Below are 26240 nucleotides of genomic sequence, written 5' to 3' on the forward strand. Positions count from 1 at the left end.
TATTGGGACAAATTCACTTATATTAAAGTGGTAAAAAAGTAAGTATTTGGTCCCATATTCATAGCACACAATGACTACATCAAGCTTGTGACTCTACACATTTGTTGGAGACATTTGCTGTTTGTTTTGGTTGTGTTTCAGATTATTTTGTGCCTAATATAAATGTATGGTAAATAATATATTGTGTCATTTTGGAGTCACTTTTATTGTAAATACGAATGTTTCTAAACACTTACATTTATATGGATGATACAATGATTACTAGGGATGCACCGATATTTCTTGCCAATACCGATATCCAATATTTTCCTTGTCAAAAAAAACGATACCGATAACCAAAATGTTTAATTTTAGCGGCCTTTCAGCATTCTAGAATAGTTAACACACGGGCGCAGCGGTCTAAGGCACTGCATTTCAGTGCAAGAGGTGTCACTACAGTCCCTGGTTCGAATCCAGGCTGTATCACATCCAGCTGTGATTGGGAGTCTCATTGGGCGGCGTACAATTGGCCCAGCGTCGGCCGGGGTAGGCCATCATTTGTAAATAAAAATTTGTTCTTAACTGACTTGCCTAGTTAAATAAAGGTTACACACACCACACTGACCAAGAAGTTATTTTGTTGGCATTTACGTATGTCCCCATTACCAGAAAAACAAAATCAAAACCTATTTATTTCACTTACTTGCTGTGCTATTTCGTTGTTCATTTGTTCAGTCTTTTCAATCTCAACCAGGATTTCATCATACATGTCAAGCAGGGAAGTTTCAGCTCTGTCTGTCCGTGGCCTCTCTTCCTCGGTACGCACTGTCACTGTGTCCGTTTCCATCTTGTCCAGCTGTGTATGTAACATTTAATGTAAACCCTCTTCTGTGTAGCGCTGTATTTTATACGTATGCACGTCAGGTTTTGCACATCGGCATTAAACTAGACATCGGGCCGGTGTTGGCGTTTTTAGCTAATATCGTCCGATTGCGATATGCTCACTGATATATTGTGCATCCCTAATGATTACGGATAATCCGGAATGAATCGTGAGTAATGATGAGTGAGAACGTTAGACGCACAAATATCATACCCCCCAAAAAGAACTAACCTCCCCAGTTATTGTAATGGGGAGAGGTTAACATGACTTAGGGGTATGATATTTGTGCGTCTAACTTTCTCACTCATCACTATTTATGATATGTTCAGGATTAGTCATGGTAGCATCCACATTATTCTTATTTTCAATACAAGTGACTCCAAAATGACACAATACATTATTTAGCATTCATTTCTATTGGCAACAAAATAATCTGAAACTCAATCAAAACAAACCGCAAATGCATCCGACAAATGTGTAGAGTCCCAAGCTTTATGTAGTCATTGTGTGCTATGAATATGGGACCAAATACTTATCTTTTACTATTTTAATACACAAGTGAATACTTTTGGTCCCCTAAAATGTGGGGACTGTGTACAAAAAGTTATGTCATTTCTCAACAGTTCACCCAATATGGATGAAAATACCCTCAAATTAAAGCTGACAGTCTGCACCTCAGTCATTGTATCATTTCAAATCCAAAGGGCTGGAGTACAGGCCAAAACAACAAAGAATGCGTCACTATCCCAATGCTTTTGGAGTTCACTGTACCTAATGTTGACAATCAAGGATGACTGGGTCCCCCAAGAATGCATATAAACAGATACACATGTTGTGTGACTAGCCTACATGTTGTGTGTGTGGACTACATTGTCTCTTTTACTTTGAAAACATTATGCCCAAATCATTGGCGGTACATAGGGCCTAGGTTACCCTCTTGTTGTGTCTTCACCTATAGGCTTTCAAGGTTAAGGGATGGAGCACATTCGTTGTATTACGTTGCTGTTCAGGTGAAAAGAAGAATCAGAGTCTACTCGAGGCAGTGTGATGGTTGGCATGGCCCAAATCGTGGCTTGCTCATGATGTAACCCTCCTCTCAAACAGAGTTGTGAAATCATTTTATGAAACAAACTCAGAGGGAGGAAAATGAAGGGAGCAGCAGTATTTCTCTGCTCCAGGCTGTGGCGGACCTCCATGTCTGTTAAACAGGTTAGTAATATCCCTCTCTCCTCTGTAGCTCTACCCCGGCCTCTCCTCCATTAGTCTACACCAGAAAGTGCAGAGGAGCCAAAGAGCTTTAGAGAGCCATGCAGCCACTCTAAACTGCCCAGTCCCAGCCAACAGTGGTGCAAGCTGGCAGAAGCTGAGTGCTCACTGTTTTGACTCCTCACTAAGCATCAGTGCCGTGGAAGACTTTACTCGACTGGATGACTTCCTCTCAGGCACATTGTATCACTCAGTGGGAAAAACACATGTAGGCCTACTTACGCAGAGGTAGCAAAAATACAGCAAAAAACATGGGGATGAGTTCCTTCTTTTTGGTTCTCAAAATAGTTGGTGTGGACTCCTTATGCAATTACACAAGGCCTCATAGAGGAAAGGGTGATGTAAGATGGATGACATGTTCTCACACCAAGAATGTCGTCAGCCCATCTGTTTGCATGGCCAGACAGGTTTAGCAGTGAAAGGTTGCTTTACCGACTCTGTGACTCTTGTCTCTCCCGAGTGGCGCAGCGGTCTAGGGCACTGCATCTCAGTGCAAGAGGCGTCACTACAGTCCCTGGTTCGAATCCAGGCTGTATTACATCCAGCCGTGATTGGGAGTCCCATAGGGTGGCACACAATTAGCCCAGCGTCTTCTGGGTTTGGCCGGGGTAGGCCGTCATTGTAAATAATAATTTGTTCTTATCTGACTTGCCTAGTTAAATAAAGGTGAAATATATTTTTTAAATAGCGCTTCCCTCATTGTCTTCATCGGGAGAATGGTTCAGTTTGGCAACAATGAATGCCACCTTCCCCCTGGTGGATATTCTCTGAAGTCCAACCAGACATCATGTCACCTGACTGTACAGGTTCTTAGTTTGAGCTCATCAGAACATGTACAGATCTGTCGTCACTTTTCAACACTGCTGTGTTAAGTATGATAATGAGAGGTTTCTTGGAGCACATCTCTGATGGTTGACGTTTGTTTTTTATCTTTTTGTATGTGGAACATTTTGAGTCCTCTGTAATTCCAACATGCGTTTTACACAGTCATTTTACAGTGACTGTGTATTTCACACAGTCATTTTACAGTGACTGTGTGACAGATGTGCCTGATGTCAGCTCCACTGTCCATCAGTGTGTAATAGTAGTTCTGGGGATCCTATTCAGCTGTATTTATTTTGTGTCCGTAATGTACATCACAGCAGGTTTTCTCCGACCTTCCTCTCCATTCCCTAGTTGTTGCAGGGCTCTACACTGACTTTTTTTATAAGGAGCACGTGTGAAAAATGTAGGCACACGCAAAAAAAATTAGGGGCACAATGATAAATATTTGAGATATTAAAGCTAGAATCCTTAATTTATCTAGGCGCGCCTAAATAAAACAATTCCGGTTTCACAGCAAAATATTTAAGTGCATATGCGAGTGAAATGATCACACTGTAGAACCCTGTGTTGAGAAGACTTCTCCACTTCTAGAGTGTGGGAGATGAAGCATGTCTTTGAATGCTCCTATGATTTTGAGCCTAGTGAAAATATTTTTTCTTAAAAGCCTGCTCTCTGTTTTCCTTATGATCTGAAGTGACAGGTGAGATGATGAGATCTTGGTGGTGTTTTTTTCCCCCACATCTAATTTTAAAGCTTTGGAAGTTCCAGCTCTGTTTACAGGCATTAGGAGATTATCCTGGCAGCCTCTTCCCTGATCACTCAGCTCCTACCTAGACTCTTAATATCAGCATTTATTTGCCCAGCAGAAGTCTTATCAGATTAGCATATTTACATAAGTGGATTTCCTAAAATGTAAAAGTTGCCTTAGATGGATATTTAAATTTTCTACCAGTCCATTGGCCCAACCACATTTCCACACTTGCGCTCTGAAGAGTTGGGTTTGATGAAATTCTACTCTGCACTCCCCCACTAACCCCCACCCTGCCCAACTAGGCTACATTCAGGTCTACAGTTAAGTGGTGTGGCAAGGTCTTTAAAAAACAACCCACTTTTGTCCGGAGCAGAGCTGAGTGCACACATAGAGAGGAGTGTCCTGCCCAGCGGCAAACCTACTGAACTGTCCCACTACGCAGGGCTTTCTGGAGCGTGTGGGACGCTCATGTTAGCACAGCCAGCCATGGCAGACATACCATGACACACAACACGTAGGCCATATAAATAACCTACCCTCATTTAATGTCTACAACTACCCTATAGAATGTCCATGAAGACTTTATTGTACTGTCTCGATTCCCATCAAACCCTTTTATGTGTGTGTGAGTCATGTTGTCCTGTCACGGTTCCTCTGTGGAGAGGCAATGGAAGCCCCAGCCCAGATAAGACTCACATTCTCTTAGAATGAGAGCCTAGACAGGCCTGGATTTGAGAACCCACCAGCGCCTAATGGGCTGGCTGGAAGCAGAGGGATATTCGCCCTCAAGAGTGGGGAAACCAGGAGATGGATCAGGCTGCAGGAGGAAGCGGATTGGTGATTACAGATTAGGACCTGGTCCACCTCCAACACTTGTTGATCCAAACTCTTTTTTCTTTCTTTTTTTTTAAGGCTCAGTGAAAGAAGGAGTGGTTGGGGGGAAAGGAAGCTTTTTGTTTACAGAAGAACAATGCTGCGAATGAGAGCGCTCAGTCCTGGAGTCAAAACAGGGCTAGAGACAGGCAGGCAGGCAGGGGATAGGGGGGAGGGGGGCTTTCCAGGGAGATGTCAGACTGTCTGGTGGATTGGGTCAGGGCACTGGCCTAGGAGAACCAGGTGGAGGGGAAGGGTGGTGCAGTGGTTAGCAGCAGCAGCACTATTGTTTTGGGTGACACAATTATGATTTCACACTGAAAGAGGTTGATTTTGACATGTCCCTCTTTTTCTTTTGTTAAATTCCAGACCTGATTTTGACTTTGGACAGGCTGGTAATGGTGGGTTTTTATAAGGCAGTTCTCTTTTCCCACACCCCCACTTCCTCCTCCTCCACAGGCACTCCAGTGTGATGGTTAACCACAGAGCTGTACACCAGGGCAGCACTGTGAATCCCCCTTTTTCCCCACAGCATCCATTTCCCATGTTCCATCCCACTGGGTTATAATTCGAGTGGTAGAGTTTGAGTGTGTGTTTGAGAGAGAGAGAGCGGGAGATGTGTGGGATCCAGCTGAAGTGCCTCCATTTTGTTTTGGTTGGTGATTGTTTGCTCATTCAGTGTGTCATGTGACCTCTCCCTCCCCAGGTGGCCTGAGTGGCGGGGTGCATTGAGTCCCCGGACACTGGGTTTCTTTGTGTCCAGCCCTGGGAGAGACTCACCCACTTCTCTTTCTCCATAGGTGGAACTTTAACTTTACCCCCAAGCTCTCTGCCTGCCTCTAACCTATCTGTTCATCGATTTTGACCGAGAAAGCCAGGAGGTTGTGGTGTTTGCTGACCCCCCCCCCCCCCATTTGGGGAATCTACCTAGTTTGGGCTGTGATATGGAAACCTATGATGTGACTAATAACCCACTGACTGACTGTCCGACACAAGGAGGACACACAACTCCTCTGCTTCCTATGCTGGAATGCCGGGTTATGTTCCAGTTTAGTCATTAGATATGTTCCACTTGTTTGTTCTTGTCGGTGCCAATGACTCAGGGCTTGTAGGAGGACATTAAGTGATACCACATCTTTAACAGGATATTAAGAGATGAGGCTTCATGGGTCATAAGAGGGAAGTGTGTGTGGGTGGGTTTCTGAATGTGTGTCCAGCTGCAGCTTCAAATTCCTCTCCAGCTGTTTGGTTGTGGGCCATTTAGATAAGAATGTGGAGTAAATGTAGAATGTGTTAGCCTAAAAGGCTTTTGTCATTTATCAGAGTTGCATGTGATCCCAGTTCCCTATGAAGGCTGTGTGGACAGCCTGGTGATGGAGGGAAGGGCGCGCGGCGTGGTTATCATTAGTATTCAAGCTGTGATATACAGCAGCTATTACTCACTTTGTCACCCCCACAGATACCTTAGTTGACTGATGTTGCAGCACCGCGCCTGGTACAAGGCTGACACCATTGAATAACTGTACACTACAAGTCTACTCTGTCCACCCTGTCATATCTACACTCAACTCATTCCACTGCTATACAACCATTAGGAATGCCTCTGAGCCCGCCTGTATTATAGTGTGTGTTTGTTTGTGTGTGGTATTCTTCTCCATTACTGTATTCATAGTTTTAAATGTCAACACTCATTAGCCTACTCCTCTCCTGTTGTGAGCAGCTCAATTGTGCTGTCCTTCCTCCCTGTCAGTCACACTGCAGTCGTTGGGTCTTTGAGCTGCCGGCAGCGCGACCAGAATGAGAAACACAGACACACAGAGAGATCCTTCTCTCAGCCTTGACTCGATACCGCAGTCGCTATGGCGACTGAGGATTTAAGATGCGCCGAGATGCAGAGGATTACGTGATGTTTTTCCGGAGTGTTTAGTAGGGGCAGGCAGGGTGAGAAATGTTTGGAAAATTAGTTTTGCACCAGGGGTGGGTTTTAGACAAGGCTGATATTTTTCCTTCCGCATGGTCATGGCTAGAAGGGAAACTGCTTTTGCCAAATGAACGTCAAAGTAGAAAAGTTTTCCTAACCTTAACCTAATTCTCCTAACCTGCTATGTTAATACTCCTAACCTGCTGCATAAGTTCTCCTAACCTTTTGTGTAAGTTCTCCTAACCTGTTACGAAAAATATGACAAAAGCTGTATCCCATCTAGTCAAAACCCTTCCACATGGGTAATAAGGTGGAATTGGTTAGAATTGTCACTTTTTTTGTACCATTTTTGACTCTCTAGCTAGCTCCCTCCCAATCAAACCCCTCACCCTTACTCACTTTGGCAAGTACATTACTCGGTTGTGCAAAAAATCGCAACTCCTTGAGAACAGCATTTTGTTTAAAGTGGACATGGGAAATAAATTATGTAATTCTAACTAACCAAAATCTATTTCTATATTTTATATTATATATATATATATATATTATATTTTATATTTTTTCTCCAGGATTGTGAGTGTAGCGCTTTTTGTGTCTGTGTGTGCAAGTGCCCATGATGTTGCATTCTCTATATTTACGTGTGTGTCAAATCAATTTTAATTGGTCACATACACATATTTAGCAGATGTAATTGCTGGTGTAGCGAAATGCTTGAAATGTATGTGTGTGTGTGTGTGTGTGTGTGTGTGTGTGTGTGTGTGTGTGTGTGTGTGTGTGTGTGGCCATGTTTATGTGCCTGGATGGAGAGAGCTATATATTTGTCAGTGTGTGAGTATGAGAAAGTGCACCCGGCGTGACCAATAAAAATAGATTTACGATGCCGCCCTGTAGGTGCAAGCTGGCCGGTTTCCTTTTCTTAGGGACGGCTCCTGTCATCAGGACAGACTTCCTATAAACCCATACATTTAAAGAATTATATGGGGGTGTTCCGTAGGTTGGATCATATGGCTAATATATTTCTGTCAGCGATATGGTGTTTGCTATGTTTCTTCAGTGGCTTATGGACCGTTTAATGCAATATTCTGTGTTGGTGAGATGGGATGTGCAACCATTCTCTTTCTCCAGGGTGGTTCTCTGACTGTCCCCCCACAGTTCTCTTCCTTGTTCTACATTCAGATCCTCCATCAGTTATTTTCTATTTAGAAACTACTTGTAAATACACTATCTCACCAAAAGTATGTGGACACCCCTTCAAATTCTTGATTCTGCTGTTTCAGCCACACCGTTGCTGACAGGTGTACAAAATCAAGCACACAGCCATGCAATCTCCATAGATCCAACATTGGCAGTAGAATGGCCTGTACTGAAGAGCTCAGTGACTTTCAGTTCATCAAATTTCTGCCCTGCTAGAGCTGCCCCGGTCAACTGTAAGGGCTGTTATTGTGAAGTGGAAACGTCTAGGAGCAACAACGGCTCAGCCGCGAAGTGGTAGGCCACACAAGCTCACAGAACGGGACCGCCGAGTGCTGAAGCGCTGAGCATGTAAAAATCGTCTGTCCTTAGTTGCAACACTCACTACATAGTTTCAAACTGCCTCTGGAAGCAACTTCAGCACAATAACTGTTTGTCTGGAGCTTCATGAAATGGGGTTCCATGGCTGTGCAGCCGCACACAAGCCTGAAGATCACCATGCACAATGCCAAGCGTCGGCTGGAGTGGTGTAAAGCTTGCAGCCGTTGGACTCTGGAGCAGTAGAAATGCGTTCTCTGGAGTGATGAATCACATTTCACCATCTGGGAGTCCAACGAATGAATCTGGGTTTGGTGGATGCCAGGAGAACGTTACCTGCCCCAATGCATAGTGCCAACTGTAAAATTTTGTGGAGAGGGAATAATGGTTTGGGGCTGTTTTTCATGGTTCGTGCTAGGCCCCTAAGTTCCAGTGTAGGGAAATATTAACGTTACACCATACCATGACATTCTAGACGATTCTATGCTTCCAACTTTGTGGCAACAGTTTGGGGAAGGCCCTTTTCTGTTTCAGCATGACAATGCCCCTGTGCACAAAGCGAGGTCCATACAGAAATAGTTTGTCGAGATCGGTGTGGAAGAACTTGACTGGCCTGCTCAAAACCCTGACCTCAACCCCATCGAACACTTTTGGGATGAATTGGAACGCCAACTGCGAGCCAGACCTAATCGCCCAACATTAGTGTCCGACCTCACTAATGCTCTTGTGGCTAAATGGAAGAAAGTCCCCGCAGCAATGTTCCAACATCTAGTGGAAAGCCTTCCCAGAAGAGTGGAGGCTGTTATAGCAGCAAAAGTGGGACCAACTCCATATTAATGCCCATGATTTTGGAATGAGATGTTCGACGAACACGTGTCCACATACTCTTGGTCATGTAGTGTATGTAACACCATGAGAAGTATTAAACAACCATCATCGGGGAAACATTTAAGAGCGTGACTGTTTGACATTCAGATTTACACACGAGAGGCACCTCTCAGCTACCATGGGAAAGAGCCCTTGAGAAATCACTAACTAACAGAAATGTGGCCAGAAGGAGTGACAGTGAGGTACAAATCAAGGGTCCCATAACCCTTTGTATTCATGTAAGATTCAATAACTCACTGAATCCTCTCCCTGTAAAAGTATAAAGCAGAGCCGAGCGGTTCAGCCCTCCGTCCCATAAGGGGTGACACCCCTGAAGAGTGGACCGGGACAACGTGTACCGTCTAGCAGGTTCATCTCCGGGCTCCTACTGCAGTCAGTCTGTCCGTCCATCCAAGGGGGAAGCCTGCTGAGCCGCTGGCATAGAGCCTGATCTGATCACGGCGTTCCCTTTCCTGGGGTCAACCAGCGCTCACATTATCTGGAGCCCGCCATGTTTAGCCACGGTAGGTTAATTTAGCTGCCCTTCTCCGGGAAAACCCATCAGACAGTCAGGGCCAGACTCACGGAAATATGGGTACATCATTATAGTTTACAGCCGGTCTTCACTCTCTAGTTTACTACGTGATCAGTCAGACTATCTGCTCATTACCTGCATAACATTGACCTACCTATCCTACCACTTATATTGGTGGTTAGGCTATATATTGACTGAAGGAGAGGCAGTTGGCCCATGGTGTCTGAGTTGACGCTTGTCTGTATGTCATGTAGGTCCCTAGAAAATCTGTTTTATTTTTTTTTGCCTGATTCCGTATTCTCAGTTTCGTTTTTCAAGGTTTCTGTTTTCCCCTGTTTTTTTCTGGTTTTCACTCTCCAAATCAAACTTTTTTTTAAATAGAAAAACAACTAAATTGGATGTTGTAAGTCCACAACAATGCTTAAACCACATCAGGAGACCACTTGAGGTCTGTGACATTTTTTATAAATGTAGATTTTGGGGTGTAGCACATAGCAAGAGGCTATTATTTAGTGTTATTGTTGTGGTGTATGTGATGGTAGAATTTGCTAAACAATTTTTTTGTATTATTTATTTCACCTTTCTTTAACCAGGTAGGCCAGTTGAGAACAAGTTCTCATTTACAACTGCAACCTGGCCAAGATAAAGCAAAGCACAAACAACAACACAGAGTTACACATGGAATACATACCCACTAGATTGATGCAAATAATCCATTTAAGCATAGGTTACTTTGTAGTTAACATTTAATGGAGAAGGTTTTTTGTAAAGCCTTTCCATCTACCAGAAGACTTTTCATTAGCATCATCGCTATCGACTACACAAAATGGTAGACGCGCTCACTGCGCAATACACAGATGGGGAATTCTCGTTAACTCTTCAGAAAGTTGCAGGAAATACATATCACTGATGTATTCTGTTCATGTCTTGTGTATGATAAGCGTGCTCAAATTAATTAATTTTCAATACATTTAGTTGATTCCCTACTAAGTTCAGTAAAACATTTATATGGTTGAATTCTGTTTTAATGTCTGGATACTGTAATTCCATCCCCGTTCTCCTCATCGCAGATTTTACAGGGCCCTAGTAATGAGAACTCTCATGTTCTGATGGTTGGCTTACATTGGATGATGATTGCTGCCCGGTGCTCCATTCATGTCCTGCAGTCTATCTCATCATTGGCTTCTCTGCTGCCATTGTCTGGTTATCTCTGTAATTTCAGTGGTTTTATCTTGGGTCCGCTGTGCTCGGCTGTAATTCGGTCTGTTCTATATTTTACATATATAAGTGTTGTGTTGTTTTCCTGCTGTATTGATGGCTAGGTTTAATGGTATGCTTACAGAAGGCCCGTTGGTTTTCATGTCCCGGTCAGAGGGACATTACTGCAAGTTCTGATGTTCCGTGATGTGTCATTTCTCTCCCACAGTCAGACAGGCCTACTGTGTCACCGGCCTCCTCTCTCTTCCCTCTTCCTCTCTCCCAGTTTACATTTGGCTATATGAGACTCACCATTGCCCTTTCTCACTGGGACTCCCTGTAACGTTTTAACTGTTCATGTCCATCTCCTGTAGCTTTGCTCTGCTGCAGCTGTGAAAATACAGAAAATTACCAGCTTTGAGAGTCCATTTCTTTTGATTAAATCATCTATTTTTGAGAAACACACTATGTAGCTAGTTTTCAGGACCCAGCGTATGTCGTTCTGTCCGTATTTGGTTGTAAAAGAAGCAAGACCTGAATAGTGATATCACAGAGTGCTGTCACCTGATTCTTACAACTCCTCACCCCCTCACAGCACCTCACACCCCGACATTTTCTCTCTCTCACACCTCTCTGCCTGTAAATAATTAATTAGATCACTGAAGCTAGAGCGGGTGTGCAGAGCGAGGTGTTGTGGACCCTTTCAGGGGCCTGTGGTGTGTGTGACTGGCATACAGTGTGTGTGTGAGACTGACTGAGAGAGATGCATACCAGATGTTTGAGTAATGAGGTGGGTTTCACTGGAACGGAACACATTCCCAGGGATGTTTGCTGGAAGAAATTCTTCCTCGTCTGTCGAGCATGTTCTCCCTTCCCATCCCCCAAGAGGGTTTAGATTCGGTTAAGACCTACTTTTCTCCCTCCTCTCCATCTTAATGGTGTAATTTTCATTAAACCCAGAAACCCTTTGTGTGTGCTGAGTGTATCAGTAAACACCATGTGTAGATGTTTGTGTTTCACACTGCGGTCTGTGATTTGTGTGTTTAATTCAGTCCATGGCACTCTTAAATGGTGTTCTGTTCCCTCTCATATGTTGTTTCAGCTCAGACCTAAATTGATTTAGGAGTCAGGTTATGTTTCACATGCAGTGTAAGCACTGTGGTTCTCCCTGTGTTTAGCTGTGGGTGGGTGGGGAGGGGCAGATGAATAGCGGTGGTTGTAGATTCAATGGCTTAGGCTGCTGTCTGCCCCTATGGGCCTGCCTTTGTTTATTTGTGTTAACAAAGTAAAGTCTGGACACACCTGCATGTGAGCGGGTCTCTGTAGAGAGAAGACACACAAACGGCCTCGGGGGCCCGCCAGACATGAGACAGATTTCATCTCTCAAAGATCTGAAATCGACTCACATGGCAACTATGGACGGCTGTCGCACCACAGCTGGCGTCTATGGGGGTGGTATTGAACAGCGCTGGTAGTGAGCATAGTGGGTGGATTTTGATCAGTGGGATGTGACCGGGATGGGCCAAAAAATACATAGACCAAATACACAAAGGTAGTTGAAGTACAATAGAAAGGCCATTCTTGCCTGTGGCTGTGTCTGTACTGAAGCGGACCAGAAGGACTGGGCCTGGGCCGGGGCTGAGTAAGTGACTGAGTGTGTGTCGGTGGCTCCAGACACCCAGGTGGCCGTTCATCCAGGCCCAGTGGAGGGTGTTTAAGTGGCTCTGCCTCATTGCCTCAGCAGCCCCTCCATGGTTCTCACTGGGGATCTGCCCAATCTACTGCTCTGCTGCTGCAGACTGGCTGCTGTGGGGAAGAGTATGCCCCTCTCTTTTAATAGTTCATATTGAATTCATGTGCGAATGCCCTATGATTCAGCATGTCGCCAACAAGTGTCCATATGCACTATCGTCAAGTTACTTTCTTGATTGAGTTGCTGTTAATCAACTACTATAGCTATAAAGCATGTTGATGTGGGTCTATTTTCTGGAGCGGAACAGGAGAGTTCCTCATGTCATTGATTTATCACCTGGTTGTCAGCTTATGATCAGTACACACACTCAAATGTAGAGATATAGGGTCTGGCACAATCCAGTCTGGCTAAAGATATATGTTCATGTGTTTTCTCTATCACCTAAAAGTCACATTACTTGTCTTACATTACACATTATCAAAGAAATGCTCTTGCTGCTTATGTAATGTAGCCAGGGCTATCCATATCCAAGATGGAGCGCTTTGCGATTCAGTTCCCTGAGCAGCAGTGTATCACTTCAGCCCTGCACAAACCTCTCCCTTGACAGTGATGTAACCACACGATCACAACAGCCTGTCAGTGTGTAATATGTGTCTATCTGCAACGATTAAAAATAACACCTCATTCTCCTCTTCTCTTTCAGTCCTCTGTGCCAAAAACCTGGTGAAGAAAGATTTCTTTCGTAAGTAACCCAGTGAAAGCTGTGTTTCTGATCCTCGACTCCATGTTAAATGGCTTTATAGTTTCATAGTCAGGGGGCTTGAGGGCTTTGATGTCTGCAGTGTGAGATATGTATCCCCCGTGAGAAATGTGGGTCAGTTTGAGCTGATTAAAGAGGGCCTGCTGCCAGCTGCTAGAGTTCCCTACCAGCAGAACGCCATGCTAACACACTTAACCCACTACTACACTACATCAGCAAAGAGGAAAGGGTTAGTAGCCTGTAATGTTACTACTGATATGTTTGTGGGGAGAAAGATGAGCTCACCACGTCACAATGATGTAGCTTATTATCAATATTAGCCAATCAAACTACTAATAAAACTAGGACTATTTTATTCCCTTTGTTTCATTCACATTTCATGCATTGAGTCACACAGGTATGAAATATCTCTTAAAGGATCGGACCCTTTTTTTCAATTTTCGCCTAAAATGACATACCCAAATCTAACTGCCTGTAGCTCAGGACCTGAAGCAAGGATATGCATATTCTTAATACCATTTGAAAGGAATCACTTTGAAGTTTGTGTAAATGTGATATTAATGTAGGAGAATATAACACATTCGATCTGGTAAAAGATAATACAAAGGGAAAAAACTAGTTTTTTCTTTGAAATGCAAGAGAAGGGTCACAATGTATTTTTCCAGGTTAGGCGCAATTTCAGTGTATGTGCAAGTGTATGTGCAATTTTTTTAGACTAATCCAATTTAGACAATTTATTTTTCCAGGTTAGGCGCAATTTCAGTGTATGTGCAAGTATATGTGCAATTTTTTTAGACTGATCCAAGTGAACCATTGTATTTCTGTTCAAAATGTTGTATTAAGTCTGGCCAAATGTGCCTAATTGGAGCAATTCTGTAGAGGTTAACCTTTTATGGCTGCAGGCCGGTGTCGGGCTCAATATGACAACAGCCCGTCCAAGTGCAGGGCGCGAAATTCAAAAGATATTTTTTTGAAATATTTAACTTTCACACATTAACAAGTCCAATACAGCAAATTAAAGATAAACATCTTGTGAATCCAGCCAACATGTCCGATTTTTTAAATGTTTTACAGCGAAAACACCACGTATATTTATGTTAGCTCACCACCAAATAGAAAAAAGCACAGACATTTTTCACAGCACAGGTAGCATGCACAAAACCAACCAAACTAACCAAGAACCAACCAAACTAACCAAGAAACAACTTCATCAGATGACAGTCTTATAACATGTTATACAATAAATCTATGTTTTGTTCGAAAAATGTGCATGTTTGAGGTATAAATCATAGTTTTACATTGCAGCTACAATCGGAAATAGCACCGAAGCAGCTAGAACAATTACAGAGACCAAATTGAAATACCTAAATACTCATCATAAAACATTTATGAAAAATACATGGTGTACAGCAAATGAAAGACAAACATCTTGTGAATCCAGCCAATATTTCCGATTCTTTAAGTGTTTTACAGCGAAAACACAATATAGCATTATATTAGCTTACCACAATAGCCAAAAACACAACCCATTTATCAGCAGCAAAAGTTAGCCATCGCAAGAAAACAGCAAAAGATATATAATTTTTCACTAACCTGGACAAACTTCATCAGATGACAGTCCTATAACATCAGGTTATACAATACACTTATGTTTTGTTCGAAAATGTGCATATTTAGAGCTGAAATCCGTGGTTATACATTGTGAAAACTTAGCATCTTTTTCCCAGAATGTCCGGATATATTTCTGACACTCACCTATTCTGACCAAATAACTAATCATAAACGTTACTAAAAAATACTTGTTGTACAGCAAATGATAGATACACTAGTTCTTAATGCAATCGCCGTGTTAGAATTCTAAAAATAACTTTATTACGACATACAGCTTACGTTATATAGCGACACAGCGCCAAAACTCAAGGCGGAAAACACAACAACACATTTTCGACAGAAATAGGAAATAACATCATAAATGGATCCTACTTTGGTTGAGCTTCCATCAGAATCTTGTACAAGTGGTCCTTTGTCCAGAACAATCGTTGTTTGGATTTAGAATGTCCTTTTTCCCTCTCGAATTTGCAAGCAAAACTTGCCAAGTGGCGCGAAGCTCTCCATCGTCAACAAACTCAGAGAACGGAACACGCCAAAACTCCCGAAAAAATGTCAACAATCTGATTAAACTATATTGAAAAAACATACTTTACGATGATATTGTCACATTTATCAAATAAAATCAAAGCCGGAGATATTTGCCGTCTATAACAAAAGCTTTTCAGAAGCCAATGCGGAAGTCTTTTCCGCGTCTTCCTGAGCAAAGGAAATTGGGGTCCTGTCATTCCAAGCTCTCTCTTTTGACCATAGAAAGAGCTAGAGACCCCATTTCACCTCTCACAGCCTATTGACATCTAGTGGAAGGCGTATGAAGTGCATGTATACTAATAGATTTCAAGCAAACGATTAGGGAGGCCCTGGAACAGAGCCTGGATTTCAGATTTTTCACTTTCTGACAGGAAGTTTGCTGCAAAATGAGTTCTGTTTTACTCACAGATATAATTCAAACGGTTTTAGAAACTTGAGAGTGTTTTCTATCCAATAGTAATAATAATATGCATATTGTAAGAGCAAGAATTGAGTACGAGGCCGTTTGAAATGGGCACCTTTTATCCAAGCTACTCAATACTGCCCCTGCAGCCATAAGAAGTTAAGTATGGGATATCAATAAAACGTTTATACCGTCATTTAAAGCTAGTCCATTTCAGAGTGAAACAGCACAGCATAGCATTTCAGTGTGTGCTAGGTGTCCATAGTGGCCCCAGTGTTTGGGTGTGTTTGGGTCAGGCTGTCATGGAGAGTGAGTGTGTTAAGGTCCCTGACTCAGGTGGTTTCTCTGGTGCCCATTCCTCCCATTCCAGCACTCAGGGGCTGAGTAAACACTCACTCAGTCAGGGCCTGGGTGGAGAGAACTCTGCCTTGTGTGGCAGCAAGGCAGGCTTGTCTCTGTGGGATAGTGTGTTTATGTATAGGGAGAGATGTATTTCTAAGTGCAGTTTGTTTTGTTTGTGTGGGCCTGCATGGCATATGTGTGTGTGTGTGTCTGTGAGCTTCTGTATCCACCACACCCAGGCTATGTGCAGGTAAATGTCATCCAACAGGTCCCTCAGGTCTGTCTATTAGTGTCAATGTCATGTCCACCCGTATCTCTAGATATCTGTCACTCGGCTCAGTTTCAGTCACACTATCAGATTCACACATCAGCCATTCCTAGACTGTCATAGAATGTTATTCATCAAAAGTAGTTTTCTTCAGATAACCTCTTTTCCCCCTTTCAGAAACCGGATAGTCTCACTTCCATCAGCATAATGAAATCATCAAATAATGATGGAGTGATGCCTGTAACATTTTCTCCTAGTACAGCCTGTCCTTGGCCAGGCCAGTGTGCTGAGGCCAGTGTGCTGAGGCCAGTGTGCTGAGGCCAGTGTGCTGAGGCTGTGTGTGTGTGTGTGTGTGTGTGTGTGTGTGTGTGTGTGTGTGTGTGTGTGTGTGTGTGTGTGTGTGTGTGTGTGTGTGTGTGTGTGTGTGTGTGTGTGTGTGTGTGTGTGTGTGTGTGTGTGTGTGTGTGTGTGTGTTCCCCTGTAGGCCTCCCTGATCCCTTTGCCAAAGTGGTGGTGGACGGCTCAGGACAATGTCACTCCACAGACACCGTGAAGAACACCCTCGACCCCAAGTGGAACCAGCACTACGACCTGTGAGTCCCCTCATCACTCAACTAACATAATGGATAGCGCAGCGCTTGCGCTTGCGCTTGACATACCATCCATATAGAAGCAGCTGTGACTAGATGTGAAACCGTGTATCTAACAGAAACCTTACCATAACCTGCTGATTTAGTAATGAACCAGCATTCTGCTGAACTGCGGCCCCTCTCTATAACTATCACCAGTGCCCTCTATGCTATATCTACACCAGTGGAGGCTGCTGAGGGTAGGACTGCGCATAATAATGGCTGGAACAGCGCGACTGGAATGGCATCAAACACATGGAAACCATGCATTTGATGTATTTGATACCATTCCGCTCCAGCCATTACCATGAGCCCGTCCTCCCCAATTAAGGCGCCACCAACCTCCTGTGATCTACGCATTCCCTCACCCAACTCCAATGTGCCAAGTGGACATCAGGGATGTGTCACACATTGATTCTGCAGGATCTGAATGCCTTACAGTAAGCTGTGTTTATGTCTGTCCTCTCACTTATCTGTAGGCCAGCAATGACAATTCCACTGAGGTAGTTAACGTGAAAAAGAAAAACATTTAAATAGAACCGTGGGGAGGGAAACTAATCTCAGAAGCCTTTTACCTTTTGGGCAGAAATATGTGCATGTCTTGTTGCACCCATGTCGCTTTTCCCAAGGACTGCTTGTCTTGTGAAAACAACCTGGAAAAAGAGGGGGGGGTGAAAGTTTCCAGTATTTGCCCAGTGTTTATCCAGCCGCCACGCGTAGCTAACAGAAAGAGGAAGCACATGTCTCCGTTTGTTTGGTTGCTCAGGATACCAGACCCTCTCCCAACATGGCTGTTTAATTAGTTGTTCATGTCCCGTTTGACAGGAGGGAAACACAGCCCTCAGTCAGTCAGTCAGTCCCACTGTGGAGGAGAGAGAGTGCTGGACACGGTGATGGATGGGAGGACATCGACCTGTGTGCTCCCAAGACGGAGCCAAATGCACGCACACACACCTCTCCAGGTTCTTTTTATCACCTGGAACCTGCCTGTGTTTCTTCCTGTTAATGACTATGTTAAACCTTTAGGTGCCCTCCCTCTGTGTGTCAGGGTTAAGGATTACTACTCCATGCTAAGGCACATGGACTCTCCTCAGTGTGTGGAGTCTAATTGACTGAGGGTAGCTGAGCACACTCACACATATTCAAATGGTGTCTGAAACACCAGGTGCTCACGCTCAGCAGAGCCAGAAAAGACTTTGCTTAATTGGCACTGAAGCTTTTTTCCATTGGTTGTATGTGCACAGCGTGAGGAAGTGTATGTGCTCATGGCAACATTGACACGTCAGGGCCTCCTCAGTGGTGCTGTCAGTGGTCAGACCAACAGACTGGCCCGTGACTGCTGACCCCAGCCAGCATTGTTGCGGAAGTGGCCTGTATGCCAAGGATAGCAGACTGTGTCTCGCTGGCAAACTGCCTCTCCTCGACTCCTATCCAGCCCAGTTAAAGTATGTGGAGCAGACAGACTGGACTGTAATACGGCTCTGTAGCCCTATTAGGGACAAACCTATCAGTTTCTTTTTCAGCACGCTTCAAACTACATTTATACTAAGAAGTATAATATGTTAATGAATATGTCAAATAACATTTTATTTGTCACATTTTTTGAAAACAACAGGTGTAGACAAACAGTGAAATGCTTACTTACGGGCCCTTCCCAACAACGCAGAGAGAAAGAAAATAGAGAAATAATAGACAGGTAAAACACGTAATAATAAATACACAATGCATAACGATAACTTGGCTATGTACATTGGGGTACCAGTACCAAGTCGTTGTGCAGGGGTACGAAGTATTTGAGGTAGATATGTACATAGGTATAAAGTGACTAGGGAACAGGATAGATAATAAACAGTAACAGCAGCGTAAGTGATGAGTCAAAAGAGTTAGTGCAAAAAGGCTCAATGCAGGTAGTCCAGGTAGCTGCTGGTTAACTATTTGTCTTGGGAGTAGAAGCTGTTCAGGGTCATGTTGGTTCCAGACTTTGTTCATCGGTACCGCTTGCCGTGCAGTAGCAGAGAGTCTATGACTTGGGCGACTGGAGTCTTTGACGATTTTGAAGGCCTTCCCATGACTGGCAACTGCTTGGCATCCAACCGCAATGTGCTACAGGGGGTAGTGCGAACGGCCCAGTACATCACTGGGGCCGAGTTCCCTGGCGTCCAGGTCCTGGATGGCGCCTTGCAGTCGGATGCCAAACGGTGGTGCAACTGTATAACCTTTTGAGGATCTGAGGGCCCATGCCAAATCTTTTCAGCCTCCTGAGTGGGAAAAGGTGTTGTCGTGCCTTCACGACTGTGTTGGTGTGTGTGGACCATGATAATTTCACCACTCCACTACAGCCCCATGGATGTGGATGGGGGCATGTTCAGCCCTCCGTTACCTGTTTTCTGGCACCATACTGCCAGATCTTGGACTTCCTCCCTATAGGCTGTCTCATCGTCATCTCTGATCAGGCCAACCACCGTCGTGTCGTCAGCAAACTTAATGATGGTGTTGGAGTTGTGCACGGCCATGCAGTAGCGGGCGAACAGGGAGTACAGGAGGGGACTAAGCACGCACCCCGTGTTGAAGGTCAGCGTGGCGGATGTGTTGTTGCCTACCTCCACCACCTGGGGGTGGCCCGTCGGGAAGTCCAAGATCCAGTTGCAAAGGGAGGTGTTCAGTACCAGGGTCCTTAGCTTAGTAATAAACTTGGAGGGCACTATGGTGTTGAACGCTGAGCTATAGTCAATGAACTGTATGCATGGTTCAGTGTTGCTTGCCTCGAAGCGAGCATAGAAGGCTTTTATCTCATCTGGAAAGGCTCACGTCACTGGGCAGCTCGTGGCTGGGTTTCCCTTTGTACCCCGTAATAGTTTGCAAGCCCTGCCGCATCCAACGAGCGTCAGAGCCGTTGTAGTAGGATTCAATCTTAGTCTTGTATTAGCAAATTTCCTGTTTGATGGCACGTTGGAGGTTGTAGCAGGATTTCTTATAAGCGTCCGGAATACTGTCCTGCTCCCTGAAACCGGCAGCTCTAGCCTTTAGCTCAGTGCGGATGTTGCACTTATTAATGATGCCGGTGACTGATGTGGTAACCTCCTCAATTTTATTGGATGAATCGCATAGCATATTACAGCCTGTGCTTGCAAAACAGTCCTGTAGCTTAGCATCTGCTTCGTCGGACCACTTCCGTATTGTGCACGTCACTGATATATAATGATGAGATGTTAATTAATCTCCCATAACTTCATAGATACAAATATTGGGATGAAAAGACACATGCACAATGTTGTGTTCCCATAGCCTGGCCCAGGCCCTTGTTCCTCTGTGTCCCATCTCTGCTGCTATGGGGACAGGGGGACCAGGTGGCGGTAGTGTCCCCAGGTCCCAGCTGGTCCTGTTCTGCCTGCTGAGGAAGTGTGACAGCCTGGCCTGCCTAGCACCAACTGCCATGCAATATGCCATATACTGTAACTAAACCAACCAGAGACATAACATAGAGATGGCCTAAGAGGAGAAACTCTTATCTTATCTTATCTTACAAGTAATCATATTATCTGAGAGTTTGGTATGTTTGGCATGTGTATAGTGTATGTAAACATACTGTATCTTGTTTTGAAAAACTTAATCCAATGTCTAGTCTACTGCCCTTATTATTTGATCAAATAATCATATCCAGATCTGTGTTGGATGTAATAATTCCCCCCTACAAATCTGTCCTGCATTCTAATGCTCTCAGATAGCACCCCAGACAGGCATTTGGCTTCCACTCAAAATGTCCAGACATCTTACTCACAGCCCCATTGTTTCACATCCCTTTAGTTTCGGTAAGCAGCATGATAATTATAGTGGGATGCAGTCTGCTAACTATGGATGATTAATTTTACACTGAGGAAGGGTACTGGGCCGAACAGATGTGCCACGTCAGGTTCACGTAGTGTGAGTTTAATACCCAGGCCTCGACTGACACACACAGAGTGATAACAGAGGCAGTCAGGGAGTAATGTCATGGTTCAACTGTTCACTCTCTCCTTCTTTTCCTCACTTACACTATCCCTCTTTCTATCTGTCTTTCAGCCTCTCCTCCTCTCTGTCTCTTTCATTTCTCTCTCTCCCTCTCTGGGTGATTTTGGGTCGAAGGGCTGCCTTTGGATGATTTATGACTCACAGGATCTGTCTTCGTTCGTCCGTCTCGTACCCAGACTCTCGGGGTCGGGAGTCGCACATTCACAGACGTCGGGCGGAAAATCCCTCTCAGACACCTCCTGACTGTGTTGTTGTGGGGACGCAGCCCGCGGTGACAGGCAGCCACGAGCGGATGTGTGCCTCCCCAGCGGGGACATCCAGGCAAAGACTGGCCTATTGGAACAGTGCATTCACACGGGCTTTAGTAACATCTACAGTACATTGTTAGTGACTGGTCACTCTCTTCTCTCCTCAGATATATTGGCAAGTCTGACTCCATCACCATCAGCGTGTGGAACCACAAGAAGATCCATAAGAAGCAGGGGGCTGGCTTCCTGGGCTGTGTACGCCTTCTATCCAACGCCATCAACCGCCTCAAAGACACCGGCTGTAAGGACTACCTGATTGAATTAGTGTGCGTGTGTGTGTGTGTATTTAATGCTGTGAGGTAATGTCTGTCTAGTGACCCATTGTCTGTCCCACAAACGGAGTCACAGGCTAGCGGAGTCACAGGCTAGCGGAGTCACAGGCTAGCGGAGTCACAGGCTAGCAGAGTCACAGGCTAATAATCCCCTTCTCCTGTCACAGTGACACATTGAGCTGTACCCTCACAAGTGCGCACACTCTCTCCCTATTCCTGACAGGGCACAGACCAGGTTGTGAGAGGGGTCACATTCTGCAGTGCCAGAACAGGAAAAGACAATCAGCATCAGCCCACAATCACTGTAAACGTGTCATGTCAGAAGCGAATGGCTAAATGAGATTGAGGCTTGGCGCTCCAAGCCAACGCAGCAGTGGCAGCCAGACAGGGACCCAGTGATGGCTTTACCAAAGTGCCTCCCCCTCCCACTGTATGTATACTATGCTGATAGGCCTGCTACGGTCTTGTAGACGGAAAAAGGACAAAATCCCACTGCTTTTCCTAGAAGCCCCTGACACTTGTTTTCCTGGAAAACCCGAACCCTTTGCCTCAGCTGTGAGTAGTTTGCCTCTGCATTTCCTCTCATTCCCCCCTCCTCACGCCCTCCACCCTCGTCTATCCCATAGACTGGCAGCATGCATGCGCCACAGTGACTAACCTCCGTTTATCTCGGTCTGCAAATCTAGACAACCGGTCATTTTACTCAGACATGCATAATTGTACAGCTATTTAAATGTAAGCATAGATTTGTTATGTCCCTCGGTTGTGGTCTTATTCAAGTGTATGTTTGTCATTTTTTCGCTTGTGCTTTTTGCAGCTGGTCCACTGTGTCCTGTCCACAGGCGTTTTAGGGGGCTTTGGGTTTGTGTGTGCACGCTCATTGCCCCAGTCTTGTAATGGTTTGACCGACCATGTTTTGGTCCCTGTTTAGTCTAGACGCACATCCTGAGCTGATCTGCATGACACTCAGACAACAGTGAACAGATAGTGGCATTTCTCATGTCTGCAGGCAACGTGGTATTCCTGACATTTTTTTTTGCTTTGTTTTTCAGCCTAGGCTGAGAACGTAGACAAAGAGTTTCCAGACATTGGCAGGGGTTCATGTCCATGTTCAGTCTGGGTGGAATAGTGCCGGCTTTGTGCAGAGATTTGTCAAATGTTTGACCTCTGTAGTGAACTGCAGGCTGCTCGGTACCGATGCTCAGTGATTTTTTTACGGCCCATGGCCACTCCACAGACCATCTGTTCCAGTGCATATCCCATACCCAGCCTCCAAGGGAGGGGGGAGAGAGAGGAATTCACTGTGGGTGATGTAAACGATACAGAGCAAAGGGACTTGTCTGCGGGGACAAAAACCCTCCCAACACATGCTAGTTTACATGTCTCTCAGACAGTGATCGATCCCCCTTTCCTCTCTCTCCTCCTTCCCCTCTCTCCTCCACAGATCAGAGATTGGACATGAACAAGCTGGGCCTCAATGACAGTGACACAGTGAGGGGTCAGATAGTGGGTGAGTACAGCAGTGACCAGCAGGCCACACAGACTTTCACCACACACTCACGTACATTCACGTAACACTGTTATGTACCTGAAGTGTTACCACTCCATTATTAGAACCTCAGGCTAACCACAGTTGTTTTTATAATGCTGATAAGACCTCACTACACCACCACGCATAGAAAGAGGACTAGGAAAGAGAACAAGAAACCCTCCCAACACCATGTAGTCTCCCTCCAGTAACCTGAGCCTGCAGAGGGACTTATTTTCCCAGTGATTTGTTGGTGTGTAAAGCGTTGAGCGCTGGCCCTGAGCGTTTCGAGCGCCTCCCTCTGACTTCAGACGGCCCGCATTTCCATCTGCACCACAGGGCCTGGTGACAGACAGTCACAGCACCTCTGACCCACCAACATGAGCACTGAACAGCCTGGGCAGAGCCTGGGCAGAGAGGCCAGGGTTAGCTAGCTACAGTAGACAGAGTCTAGCATTAATACGTGCCCTCCACTCACTTCTTGGGTCCTTTCCAGAACTGGGATTCGGGACTGGTCAGGCCACTGTCAGAGTGCAGACGGCTGGTACTTCTACTTCCAGACACGATCATCTTGTCACGCACAAGAGGATTTGACCATGTGATCCTCTTAAAAATGGATTCCTCATTTAGCCCTAAATAACATCATTACAGTATTGCATTACAGCAATTCACAGTTTTAAAATAGTTCTGTTTTAGTCTCTGGTATGAGAGGACATGAATAAAGTGAGATTCTACCACCCAGTCATTCTCCTATGTGTATCTGAATGTGTCTGTGTGTCCAAAGTGAGCCTGCAGTCCAGAGACAGAATAGGCACAGGAGGCCCAGTGGTGGACTGCAGCCGTCTGTTTGACAATGACCTGCCAGACGGGTGAGTACCATACCCACCAACACACCACAACTCCATTTAACATTTGTCCGTACTGGACAGTGGACCCACCACATCATACCCTCACAGCAGGGCCAGTCTGAGCCTATGATAACCACACTGCCCCACAACCAAAAGTGTTCCAGACAGCATGTGGTGTGGTGTCCCAGACTCCAATCTAAGTAGCCAGAGGCTCTGCTGTTCAGACACTTCACCAGCTTAGCACGACTGACCTCAGCACTGAGCCAATGATGTTGGCTGGGGTTAGGTAGTCTAGTCTGGGGTTGGTGTGCGCCAGAGGGATTGGGTGAGCAGATGGGAGACTGCGTCCTATTAGCTAGCAAGAAGCTCTGTGGGGAATATCTGGGTCATGTTTAGTAGGGGGGAAATGTTTTGAAACAGAAGGTACTACCTGAACTTGGTTTCCCTCAATGTCCACTCACTGCTTTGTATGTGTGTGTGTTTGTATCTACTGCATCCAGCTGGGAGGAGCGGAGGACTGCGTCTGGCCGAATCCAGTACTTGAACCACATCACACGCACCACACAGTGGGAGAGGCCTACCAGGTGAGTCAGCCTGGCCTCAAAGTCTTGATGTAACTTAGTAAATGTAAATCTGTGACACTCAAATTAGTATGATATGTTTGATATGATGCCATAAGACACAAGGTTACTGAAGCCAAAACACTAAAGGAGGGAGGTTGGTCGGGTAGGATGGGTGGGCGTATATAGCGAATGTCTAGCAACCCAAACTTTAGCATTTTTGCTAATTAGTAACTACTTAGCATATTAGCTAATCCTAACCTTAATTCTTAACTCCTAGCCTAGCTAACATTAGCCACCTAGCTTAAATGTTAGCCACAACAAAGTGGAATTCCAAACATATCATACGTATTGAAAATTCTTAACATATTGTACAAATTGCAATTTGTAACATCATACGAATTGTAATTTGTAACATATACTAAATGGAGAGAGACCGGTTTACATTTACTATGTTATGTCTGTCCCTGAGTCCAGGCTGAGTGAGTACACAGTCTTACCCACTACCCAACCTCAAACCCATGGCATGAGGCATGAGTCCCCAAGACCTAGACAGCATTGAATTTGTATCAGGAGACTGCAGACTATTGAACGGGGCCCTAAGACTCTTATACTCCAGACGGTATTGTTGCTCCACAGTCTCTCTCTCTCTTTGCTCCCTTATCAGCTCCCTTCCTGTTACTCTGCTCTGCTCTAGACTGGCCTCAGGCCCCTCACTCAATACTGCTCTGTGTGTCTGTGTGTGCCTGTGTCTCTGCCTCACTGACCTCGTGATGCTTAAGAAAGCAGGCTCAAGCCAATGCCTAGCCCTAGCATCTAAGCGTATTACAAGCACAGCTAGATATGAAATATGAGTAGACACGGGCCTGATTTGAACAAACCTACCATGAAGGATATATTATAACCCACCCTCCTTGTCTGACTGTGATCTCCTCCTGTTCCCTGTCTCTCCCAGGCCTGCGTCGGAGTACTCCAGCCCGGGCCGGCCTCTCAGCTGCATTGTGGATGAGAACACGCCCATCCTGAGCACCAACGGGGCCACGCCCACCATTCCGTGTGTCCTGTCCAGCGACCAGCGGGCCCAGGAGAGACGCGTCCGCTCCCAGAGACACAGGAACTACATGAGCAGGACACACCTCCACACACCCCCAGACCTGCCTGAGGGATACGGTTAGTGGAAAGAGGATTCTAACACACAATATGGACACACCGGACATACACCAACATACACACAATCACACAATCACACTATAGGACTACCACTTCGGTTCCCACAGCCAGACTAGACTGGAGCATTCTGTATTATGAACATCGTCTATGACAGACGTGTCTACTTCTGTTTTAAGACCGGTGTCGTCATTGCAATGCCTCGGTGTTAACTGCCTCCCTCCTCCTCTCTTCAGCCCAACGCTCAGCTGAATCATCCTGCTAATCTGTGTCCCTATTCAGTCCCAACAGCACAGCCACCATGACTCTGCAGCGCAGCATAAGCAGCCTGACAGGCCCCATTTAAAAAAACAAATTGAATCGATCTAGCAGTTAAAGGCTGGCGGCAGCCGCTCACTCCTCCCCCTCCTCTCTCCTTCCTCACATGCAGCCCATGGGCGGCTGCTTGATATTCAGACACTGTGTAGTCTTGCTGAAGATTTAGGAGTGCTGGCCAGAGGAGTAAATAACAGCAGCCCAGCCCAGCTCTTCAAAATTAGGAGGGTGCTGTCTCTTTTTGGGCAAGCTCCTCTGAACCGCTGTCAGCAGCCCCAGTGGCGGGCCAAGAAGTGTCACTCTGTGTCGAATGCATTGCGCTCGGCGGGGGGGGGGGGGGGTTATGTACACGCATGTTAGAGAGGCAGGGCGGTGGGTCCTAAGGAATGCCAGA

General features: G+C 45.3%; 1 protein-coding gene across 1 annotated transcript in view; it reads left to right on the forward strand.

Annotated features, from left to right (window-relative positions):
• Window positions 1-26240, forward strand: part of LOC120039033 (E3 ubiquitin-protein ligase SMURF2-like) — a 61676-nt gene that overhangs the window by 16914 nt on the left and 18522 nt on the right. The window contains exons 2-8 of the mRNA XM_038984571.1: window positions 13003-13041; window positions 16696-16804; window positions 21264-21397; window positions 22873-22938; window positions 23741-23825; window positions 24305-24388; window positions 25320-25534. Coding sequence (XP_038840499.1) covers window positions 13003-13041; window positions 16696-16804; window positions 21264-21397; window positions 22873-22938; window positions 23741-23825; window positions 24305-24388; window positions 25320-25534 — 732 coding nt within the window. The remainder of the gene's footprint in view (window positions 1-13002; window positions 13042-16695; window positions 16805-21263; window positions 21398-22872; window positions 22939-23740; window positions 23826-24304; window positions 24389-25319; window positions 25535-26240) is intronic.

This window comes from Salvelinus namaycush, chromosome 3 (genome assembly GCF_016432855.1).
Source record: "Salvelinus namaycush isolate Seneca chromosome 3, SaNama_1.0, whole genome shotgun sequence".
Taxonomy (NCBI): Eukaryota; Metazoa; Chordata; class Actinopteri; order Salmoniformes; family Salmonidae; genus Salvelinus; species Salvelinus namaycush.